The following is an 11,885-nucleotide window of genomic DNA, read 5'->3' on the forward strand; positions in this document are numbered from 1 at the left end:
ATTGGCTATAAGTTAAGCAGTTTCCTTATATTTAGAAAGCCTATTTGGCTGTTTGCAATTCCGGTACTTTGTGAAGTAAGTTGTGGTTTGCCAACATAGGCTATAAAACATTAGAGCCACCTCAGAGTACTGGCCTGTTTAATTACTTTAACTATGGAGACACAGTTGGCATATTACATTTTTATTCATTTGCAAGAGTGACTTAGCAGTTGTGCATTCAAGGTCAGAATGCAAAATCATGATGGTTCAACAATCTCATTTCCTATATCACCCAGATGATTGACACGTGCACAAATCAAAGATGCACTTCCCATGATAAGGCATAGTAGGAGAAAGACATGTTTAATCATGTAAATGTGTAAAAAGGGAGTATGTCAGTAATGGTGTTAATTCATAACAACCATGGAATATGATGTCATGATTTAGGGAATACATAGGATCTGTTTCTACTGGTGTGAAAACCTCACCTTTATGTATCCTTGGTTAAGGAAAGCAATTTGACAGTTCTTTATGACAGTATTTTTATATAAATGTTGAACCATACCCAAATCTTTCAGCAGTTGGTCTGTGTGTTATGCAATCTCAGATACACTCTGAAATTGCTTAAAAGGAGGGTACACCTGAAGCTGATGAAGACTTACATGTGGAGATTGAACTATTATTGATTGGAGGATAAATAATGGAAATTTTAACTTTAAATTTAATTTTCTACCTGTATGTTTTATAATTTTTATCATTTTGGAATTAAATTTGTTATGCGTAGCAGCTTTCTATCACTGTCATAACAAATTACCATGTATTTAGCAGCCACTAACTACTATTCTCCAATTCACACATCAGAATTCCAGCAGGTTTGATGGGGCTCTGCTTAATGTCTCAGAAAGTCAAAATCTAGGTTTCATCAGGCATCGTGCTTATCTGCAGCTGCTAAGGGAGAATCCATTTCCAGGCCCATTCAGGCTGTTGGCAGAATTAATTTCCCTCTCAAAGTTTCCACGCACCCTCTCCATGGTCACATCTTTTCCCAAGAAAAAGGATCTATCATGTTGTTCAATCATTTACATTAGGCCTTTTACTGTATAATCAATTGAAGGGCTCATCAGAGACATATAAATGAGGTTTTTGTTTCATGGGCTCCAACCTCCATCACCCCACCTAGAAGTCACTCAGGAGGCAGATGGTGCCCGTAGAGACACCCCTGCCCATGCTGTGGCCATGGAAGACAAGTATGCATCCAAGTCATCAAGGAAGTGTCTCAACCCAAAGCCTGCCATTGTCTGGGGATAGATAGAGCGACTGAGGAGTTGGATGTGGTCAGGTGTTTTAGAATCAAATCCATGGACTCAACCTGTACCCAGTGACCAATGGGGAGACATAATGGTGAAGAAGGGAGAAGTTCCCCAGGATTCTTAAGATATCCTGGAAAATAAACACCATCCCTACTGTGCAGTGTCTGGAGGCCATTGTGGTATGTTCCAGATGACTGACATTTACCTTCAGGCCCAGAGTACTGCATGGACAGATGCAGCAGGTTAACATGAAGCACGGCAACTGAAGGCCGATTTTTTGCATTATAGTTCCTATTCAAAAATATTTATTACAATTGAGGGCTTCTTTTGTTAAGAGGCTTCCAATCATGACTGCATTAACCTTTAAATAGTTTATATGAATCACTGGGTTGAATACTATAAATAGAATATTGAAATCTTCACAACCCTTGATATAGACACTTACGTGATTTTCATTGTTCATAGTAAAATAAGTTAGGCACAGAATGTTGGTCCAAATATCAAAATGCACACACTGCTCCGAGCAGAGTGGCTAGGCTTGTAGCAAGGACAGTGCTCTTAACCACTTTGCTACACTGATACGTCAAGACAGCTGGATTTTCAAATAACTCAGATCCAAGTTCGGTTTTGCTTCTTATACCTTGCCATTTTATTTTAAATGGATAGCATTTTATTAGAATTTTTTTCACAAGTTTCTTTTTCTGTATAAATGTTCATAGGTCAACGTCAACTATGAAGAAAGATTTAGAGTTCCTGGTAAATTAGGTGAACTACAGCAGGGTAATAGTATAGGGATCTGTCCCATGGCCAACTTGGAGTAATGACCACAAGACTGACTCAATATTGAGAAAGACTCGTTTGCTTTCATGCCAGGATCACAAGTGCAGCATCACAGTAAATGAAAGTAATTTCCCATTATGAAACAGTCTGTCATACCAGGTGACATTTGTGAAATCTTGTCCATGGGATGACATTGTAGAGAAATGTACATGGAGCTTGGGCTTAATATTAAAATGTTCTGAACTAGAGAAAATAGCACAGGATGAGTTTGAGCCTGAGAGTTACTGTCTGAAATATACAAATACAATGCTACCTTTCTGCGAATGCCCTTTTCCTAACTTCAAGAGGGAAAACCATGTCACGGTAGTCATCAGGCCATGGATATTTCCGTCAGAGATGCCATATTAACACTTTTAAGGTCATCAAAAGTAACCCATAGTTAGAGGAAACACATTTTTGTAAATTGTTTCAGACACACTGTTTTTGCAAAGGATCACGTGATTCCAGTGGACCCACACTCCTCCATATTACAAGAATAGACATATAACAGGCTGCTTTTTGATAATCCAGAAAAGTTCATCTGTGATTTCTGTAAGACATATGGAGGACTATAAAAATGGGTTTGTGCATCTTAAAATCATATTTCATTATCACTTAGGTTAAACACCAACAAATACTGTTTGTAAGGTCTACAATAAATGACATGAAGATCCATCAGGATCGCTGTGGGTCTAGAAGGCCCATTTCTCTCTACCAGCTCAGCTCATGGCTCCAGAATTTTCTCCATTTCTGTGCAACATGCGAGAGGATTCCTTTTACTGACGTGTCCCCTTATCCAGACTCTGATATGCCTCCTTCCCTTGCAAACTCTGTCCCTCAGCCTGAAACAGAAACAACGTGATGAGTTTCTGCTTCTGGGAGGGAGAACTCTGTGTGCAGGTTGCAGCCACCATCGCCTGTGTAAAAGGGAGGCAGCCAGAGCCTGAAATCAGGATAGTGGTCCTGTGACCTTACCTCCTTTTTAAGTACAATTGTCATTGTATTATAGTGGCAATGACAGTGCAGGCTTGGGAACCTAGGAAGGTTATGCGGGAAAAAGTCCCAGTTGGTAACAATTGAATACAGTTAGAACCTCCTCATTGGCATCTCCCAAGAGATCTTTGCCAATTTAGGACAGGCTCATCCTTTCCCATGATCCTTGGAGGCAGGCAGGATCTCAGAAGAAGCAGGAAACACTGAGGCCCGACAGGTGATAGACTGGCTCATTTTCTCACTGATTTCTCTGCCTCACTGAGTTGTTCTTATGCCTAAGAATGAATTCTTCATGAATGTGCAGACCACAGAGAGGCACCACCTCTTAATTTACAAGCAGACGTGGAATCTGATGAAGTATTTGGTTAAAGATAGTCCATGAGACACAAATAAAAGGAAGACCATAAAGCCACTAATGTGCATTAGAAACTATTGGATTCATTTGCACAACTCAAGCCAATGGAAAATGATGTGGAATTTTTGTAGGAAAATATAATTTAGCAATATTGATCTGAGTGTGATAGGAAGTCTAAACAGAACAGGAACTATAGAAGACAGATTATAAAGAAATCAATGAAACACCATCATTAGAAGTTTTAATAGGTGGTGTCCACCCTTTTCTAAATATTTGATAATTCTATTTTTTACTGAGTTTAAGAACGTTGAAGAATTACCAGAATCCTCTATAATTCTTCGAATTTTTTTTTATCGATTGAGCACTCATTACTATTGCATAAATGAAGAAATATAAAATATGTGAACAAACCAGTTCTTGATATTTCCATGAACAATTCCAGAGTTTGATCCTGCTTCACCATCTAGTTTTCCTGGATTTCTAGGTCAGGGATCAGAGCTGTAATGGTGGACCAATCATACTTATGTCACACACACACATGAACACTCGTATGCATGCACACTCATACAAGCACACACATCCCCCCACACTCAAACTTCTCTATCACAAGTACCCCCATCTACACACTTACTACCAATTCAACTCACATTCACACTGATGGCAACACATACGAACTCACACAGTCCCACTCACGTTCATAGGAGCACACTTCACAACTATAATGCAAACATGTTCTTATATGGACGAATAGCAGTGCCTCCAACCTCAGGATGACTGAAACACGGGACCTTGTGCTCCTTTTATGTTCCTTCCAAATCAAGATGGTGAGTGCACCAGGAGTTATTTAAAAAGTGCTGTGAACATTGCCTTTGTAGGGTGAGGGGTATGGCAGGAAGCTGTGGAGTGTTTGTGGGGCACTCCACAAACTGCTTTTTCTCTGTGTGAAAGCACAGGGAAAAGGAAGTATAAACACAATATGGAGTGCAGGGGGCATGGGGACATGGAGAGATTGGGGATGCAAGGGGAGAGGGCAGATGCTTAAATGCACAGGGGTTAAAGGTCATAGAGTAATAGAGACAGACTGAGACTGCAGGACAGAGTGTCAGAGTCAGAGCAAGAGACAGAAGGGAGAGGCAAGAACAAGGGTACCAGACATTGTCTCCCTGGATAGATTAATGGCGCCAGCTTTGTCCCTAGTGACCATGTGCCAAGAAGTCGATGATGCCCACTACATCTAAGAATCAGTATGACTCTGCTGGACTAACAGGGCAGCCAGTCCTTGTGGCTCTGACCCAGCGTAGCCAGGAGCCTTGGGGGAGATGATCAGATATCACTCCCCAGAGGACTCCAATGACTGCTCATGTGAAGAAAGAAATTAAAATAAATTTTACTGTAAAATTCAGCTTCAAATATGAGACAAATAGACTTCCACAGTCCCTTATATTATCAGAAGCTCTCATTAGACTCACATAGTAATTACAGAGTCCCACCCAGGGCAAGAGCTGTCAGTGAGGGAGGGAAAAATATAACGAAAGGAGAGAAGAGAGAAAGAAGTTCTTACAAGACCATGTGCCTTGTTTCCTAGTTATTATCCCAGGACTGTGGACCAGAGGCCTATCAGAGAGACCTCTGGAGGGAATGTCAGAGAGTCTTTACACATCAGTGTCAACAGCTGTCCCATTTTCTACACGGGACTCTGAGGCTGCCTCGGGAATCCAGCCTGGAGCATTGAGAGTGCACCATGGCTGTCAGGATACCAGTTCCTCTCCATACCAGTGTCCTTGTCCAGGCAGGCCACCAGGCCCACTCCTGCAGTAAAGCCAGAAGAAACAGCAGAGCCAGGCTTATCTGCCACCCACAAGGGCGAGCAGGCAAAATGGGAGAACACATCACAGGCAGCTGTCTGTACAAAACGAGGGAGTTTCAATCCCTGCTCTACCATTTATGAGTTTTGTACATTTGGGTAGGTGACTTGATCTGGCCATGCCTCAGTTTCCTTCTCTCAAACCACACACAGTTAAACTAAGAATAACAGAGATATTACATGAAGTACCAAGAACAGTGCTTGATACCTAAGTTGTCATATGTTGCCATCGTCATCTGTGTTATGAAGTGCTGAGCCCCGGGAGAGAAAGGGGCTAAAACAAAGGAACTTAGCCTCTGAGAGCACTAACTTGTCTCACCCCTGTCATTGTCCTTTTCAGGTAAACTTATCATGTCCCCAGCGACATGAGAGCCAGCCTCAAGCTGACCCTTACCACCTATGTTAAATCAGAACATCTCCAAAAGTGACAGGTTGAGAAACAGTTATACAAGCCAGCTTCCTGAGGAAGAAAGGAGGCTACTAACTACTATATGGAAACCTAAGTAAGGGCAGGCATTAGTCTAGCAGGACTTACTACCTAAGTAGAAACCAAATGGTGGGCAGGCAGAGAGACAGGCAGGCAACTATCTGAGTGAAACCTAATTGTGGGCAGGCAGGGAGGCAGGCAGACTACTCACTACCTAAGTAGAAACCTAAGTGTGGTTAGTGAGGCAGGTAGGGTACTAACTTCCTAAGTAGAAACCTAACTGTTGTAGTCACCGAGGCCAGTGACTAGCTTTGTAGTAAATTAGGTGTGCGGTTTGCAGTGAGATATCTTACTTTCTCTCTCCAATCCCCAGGTTATGTAGCATACTTTTCATTGAGTGTAGATTTTTTTTTAGGTAAAGTCTTGTCAGTTCTGGAGCCCGAACCCAATCCCATTGTGTGTGGACAACAGACACAGCCTGTAGTAAACAGCTTTGTAGTGAGCTTTCTGGCCAGGTCCTTGTTGTCATTCTTATATTGCTCATCATTTGTGCATCTTCCTCACTCTGAGTCCATGTGCCTGACATGTACCTCCTTCCAGATCCACAGGGTGCCTACTATTTTATAATAAGCATGAAACTCATTTTGTTGTGGTGACTCCAGAAGCACTTCCCCCACCAAATGATTGCTGAACATTGGTGTTCCTTGCCTTAGGTAACTTCTTCTGAGAACCAGTATCCATGTGTGTTGGGACACCTTTACCCCAGGGACTGAAATTTAGGCACAATCACAAAACAAGTATGCCTGCTGGCTCACCATTTGTGGCCCAGGCCCAGCAGGGAAGGAGCGCCTTGGTCATGGCAGCCCCTCAATATCTTCCAATGAGAACTGTGGATATTCACCCCCAGGACCAGGGAGAATAATTCATCTTTAATTTTGAACTGACTGAAAACTACGTTTATGACATAACAGTGTATCTTCTGAGTTCCCCACTTCGTGTCACATTTGAGGTGCCCTAGGATGGGTGAGTGCTGATTACCCAAGATTGGCCGTATTTGCTATGTTTGGCAGAGTGGATGAGCCACACCAGAAGTAGGCGTAGACACATTGTGTAGCTTCCTCCACTACTATGGAATAATTCATAAGTCTGCAGACACTGATTGGACAGGCAGAGAACAAATCTTTAAAGATTGATGCCTTGATGCCCCCAAAGAAGGAATCTGGGTACGTGGCAAAAGTTTTGGCCATATCTCCCTTGTGGACGGACTGGCCACTATACACTGGACTTTCCTACCTTACAAATGAAATTCATGAGACCTTACCAGGAAGCCCTCCCACCTTACTTGCTCCAAAGTCCAGGTGGACTCACAGTCTGTCTGGTGGGAATGGCCTGGTCCCATCTTCCCACCCAAGTGGGCCAGGTCAGTGCCAGGCTAGAAATCCAAGCTGTGGCTAAGTTCACAGTAACTGCCTTCAGTGGTGATTCCAGACAAACCGTTTATTTTGCTGAACCAAGAAACTGCTTCAGTAAGAAAAGAGGCTTCTCAAAATTAGATGTCTTCAAATATTCTCATTGAAACAGAAGGTGGGACCTGTGCCCTCACTAAACAAGAATATGGCACTTATACTCCTTCGTATGACTCACATTACTGACCTCCTACCCCATATGGAAAATCGCTATAAGTGAAGGTGGTCAGATTCTTTTGCTGATTTGCTTAAGTGTCAGATTGCTTCTCCTCCTGGGAAATGAGTTTCAGCCATGTTGGGGTTATCTTACGGCTGGTGGCTCCCTCTGCTCTAGTTGCTGCTGTTACTGCCATTTTCACACAGGCCACCTCCTAATGTCTGGCCCCAGGGAACCTGTGGACAATAGGCAGATAAGATCATATGGGCCACCAAGATGTCGGAGGTGGAGTGTATAGGCATCAATGTGAACAATACCGTCTCCACCTTTCTGTCCTTTCATCCTATGACCTTTGACCCACCTCACTGTCCTTAGCACAGCAAAGCCTTCTAGTTGCTGATGATCTCTGTTCCTTATAGTGTAACCTCAATACTTTTATTAGTAATGGCTAGGAAGACAACCAAGATGAATATCAAACTGTGACAGTACCGACCACCAGGATGTATGGCCTCTGGTGCTACTGCATTTTTTGTCCCTTTGTCTTGACAATCATTTGTACCTGTTATATTATACAAACAGTACAGTAACTAGAGTCTTTTGCAGAGAATAATCTGCACAGGATTGCTAGGTCGTCTCTTCTGCTTCAATCAAACTTTTTCATGAGTAAACTACCTCATAATAAATTCTGTTGTATTCTATGGAACTGCCTGCTTCATTTGTCCATCTTAAGATACTTTCTTGTTATGGTGGCCATTACACCTTTGCCCCACCATCAGATATTGCACTGAGCAATGAGGCAAGAAGAAAAATGGACAGTCACCCAAATCAGACAACGTAAAACTGTCATTATTCACAGATAATACAGTTTTGCATATAGAAAATACAAAGGACTCAACCAATAAGCTGGTGTAACTCATCATCAAATTAGATAAAGTCAAGATATAAAAGAAACATTAAAAAATCACTTGCATTTTATACACTCAGTAAAACATCTGGAAAAAAATTATCCCATTCACAATAGCATTAAAACCAATAAAATAGGTATAAATTTAACCAAGAAGGTGAAAATATGTACGTCGACTGCTACAGTCCATTGATGAAAGAAACTGAAGACATAAACAAATGGAAAGACATCCTGTAGTCATAGCTTGGAAAAATAATATTGTTTAAATGTCTTGCTACTCAATGCCATCTGTAGATTCAAGGTAATGCTTATGAAAAATCTAATGGCAGTCTCCACAGAAATAGGAAAAAATCCTAAAATTTGTATGAAACCACAAAAGACCTAAATAGCCAACGTTATACTTAGAAAGAACAAAACTGGAGGTATAACACTTCTTGATTTCAAACTATACTACAAAGCTACAGTAATCAAAACAGTATGGCATCAAAATAGACACAGACAAATGGAACAAAATAGAGAGCCCAGAATTAAATGCCCACATAAACAGTCAACTAATATTTGACAAGAGAGCCAAGAACAACCATGTGGAAAGGATAGCCTCTTTAATGACTGGTTAAACCCGAATAAGCACGTGAAGAATAAACACATGGAGAAAAAGGAAATTGGACCCCTATCTCACACGACTGACAAAAAAATGACTGAAAATGAATCGAACACTTGAACAAATGAACTCATATCGTAAAACTCCTGGAAGAAACATAAGGAACAAATTCCTCAGCTGTGGTCTTGGCAATAAATTTTTTGGACACGACACCAAAAGCACAAACAACAAAAGCAAAAATTAACAAATGTGACATCAGATTTAATAGCTTTGTATAACAAATAATCAACAAAAAGAAAAGACAACTTATAGAATGGAGAAAACTTGCAAATCATATATTGGATAAGGAATTAAAATTTAAAATACATAAGGAACTCATATAACTCAATAAAATCCCAAAACAATCTGATTAAAAATGAAGAAATAGACATTATTCCAAATAAGACATACAGATGATGGCCACGAGGTACCTGAAAAGGCACTCATGTCACACATTATCAGGGAAATGCAAATCAAAACCACAAGGAGATACCACTTCACAACTGTTAGAATGGCTGTCATCAACACAAGAGGTAATACATGTTGGTGTGGATGTGGAAAAAAATGAACTCTTGTGCACTGTTGGTAGAGATTTAATTAGTGTAGCCATTATGAAAAACGGTATGGGGTTTCCTCAAGAAATTATAGATAGATATATGATATGATCCAGCCATTCCATTTCTGGGTATTTATCCAAAGAAAGCAAAAACACCAACTCAATAAAATATATATGCACTCCAATGACCATTGCAACATTATTCACATTGCCAAGATATGAAATCAACCTAAGTGCCCATCAGTGGTCGAATGAATCAAAAACATTTCACACACACACACACAGATGCACACAGTGGTAATTCCACAATGCTCTTGAACTGAGTAAGGAGAACTGAATTATATAATATTTAGAATAAGGTAGTCATGACCTGTTAAACTCTCTAATAATGGTGCTTCATTGGTTTATTTCTTTATAAATCTCTTTCTTCGATGGCTCCTGTTCTGTTTAGACTTTCTATCATACTTGAGTCAATATTGCTCAATACGTTTTTGCATATCATCTGACTTTCAAATTTCTTGACATTGAGTTGTGCAAATGAATCCAATAGTTTCTAATGCGCAATAGTGGCTTCATGGTCTTCCTTTTACTTGTGATTCATGGAATATTTTTAATCAAGTACTTTGTCACATTCCACATCTCTGCTCATAAATTAAAAATGATACCTCTGACTATGTAACATATTTAGGATTACTTGATCTCCATTCTCTTTTTTAGTAATTCAACATTAACTTTTGAGAACTCAAATTTTATTCTCAAAGAAATACCCCCCCCAAAAAACATTGTAAATAACAATTAAATAGAATGAAACCTTATCATTTGCGATAACATGAATGGACCTGGAAGATATTATGCTAAGTAAAGTAAGTCAGATGGAGAAAGACAAATATCATATGACCTCATTTATATGTGGACTTTGTAGAACAAAGTAAAAAAAGAAAACAGAAACTGACACATAGATGCAGGGGACAAGCCGTTGGTTGCAAGATGGGAGGCAGTTGGGGGTGGGGACTCAGAAGTACAAATTGGAAGTTACAAAATAGTCAATGGGATGTAAAGTACATCATGGGGAATATAGTCAATGATATGGTAATAACTCTGTATGGTGCCAGGTGCGTACCAGTGAGGGGGATCACCTTGTAAGTTATATACATGTCTATCCGCTGTACACCTGAAACTAATATAAAATATTGAATGTCAACTGTAATTGAAAAAATTTCTTAAGTGGAGGAAAGGTGAAGGGGAATGAGGTTAAGACCTTTGTGTGTAAAACAAAAGTCACTCACATACAGCGTAGGGAATATAGTCAATAATACTGTGGTAGCACTGTATGGTGTCAGATGGTTGCTAGACTTATCATGATGATCACTTCTTTAGGTATATAAATGTTGAATAAATATAGTGTACTCCTAAAACTAATATAATAGTATATTTTAGCTATATTTTAGTAAAAATCTTTAAAAAGATGTGAAAAAGTAAAGTTAATTTTTAAAACCCCATGTTCAGGAACACTATAATAAATGTTTATTGTAGAATACTGGTAATCGAATTAAGTATGGCATTTCTTTCTTTTCTATCCTTTCTCTCTCTCTCTCTCTGTCTCTTTCTTTCTTTTAAATTGCAACATACAAACTTTATTTAACGAAAGTAACAGGTAAACTCAAATAGGCACTTACATTAAGAGAAAAGTTGACTAGACAAAATTTTATCTTAAACACCTCACAGTAACCTACTTGCAGCTGCATTTAACTGAGCTCTGTTGCTGTGAAGAATAGAGCTCATGCACAGATATGGATGAACAATTCGTACATTTTTCAAGTATTCCGTGAATACTACCTTATAAACACATATACATTAAATTTGAAAAAGATTTAACTGATGATCCCCAGATACACTTTATTTTTGTTGATCTTTTGGAAGAGGTTGTCTAAAGAGAAGAATATGTGGTTCTGGCTCATGAATCATGTAATGAACCCAGCCTAGATTCTGTTGGACATCAAGTCTCCTCCATTCCTCTTCAGACATCAGATGGGTTTGGGGTACTTGTCTGGAAAGTTCTCTGGGTAACATGACATGCCAGTACTCATATTGCTCATCACAGTACTTGTCTGAGTAGTAGATCTGTTTGTAGGCCATCCTGCTGACAGGCGGGCAGCACCGAGGTGCAGCGACCGGGCAAAAAGAACGGGCACAGCAGACAAACAGTCTGAGTCAAACCAAGGCAACGTCTCAAGTATTGCATTTCTTACTGAAATCAGCTATTATACAACTTTTGAAAGCATTTAAATATGGTTAGGAATGTCAGCATAAGGAATACTTAACATAACGTATATGAATAACATGATTGTCCATCTGGTTTTTTTCTTATTTACTAAATTTAACTCTTGTTTGAACTTTTTTTTAAAAAAAATGTGG

At 39.8% G+C, this 11,885-nt stretch overlaps 1 protein-coding gene across 1 annotated transcript; it reads right to left on the reverse strand.

Annotated features, from left to right (window-relative positions):
- Positions 1-11,312: 11,312 nt before the first annotated feature.
- On the reverse strand, positions 11,313-11,606 carry LOC120581724 (cyclin-dependent kinases regulatory subunit 2-like). The gene has a single exon (XM_039836787.1). The coding sequence runs from the start codon at positions 11,604-11,606 to the stop codon at positions 11,367-11,369; it is 240 nt and encodes a 79-aa protein (XP_039692721.1). The 3' UTR covers positions 11,313-11,366.
- Positions 11,607-11,885: the final 279 nt, after the last annotated feature.

This window comes from Pteropus medius, unplaced genomic scaffold (genome assembly GCF_902729225.1).
Source record: "Pteropus medius unplaced genomic scaffold, Ma_sr-lr_union100, whole genome shotgun sequence".
Lineage (NCBI taxonomy): Eukaryota > Metazoa > Chordata > Mammalia > Chiroptera > Pteropodidae > Pteropus > Pteropus medius.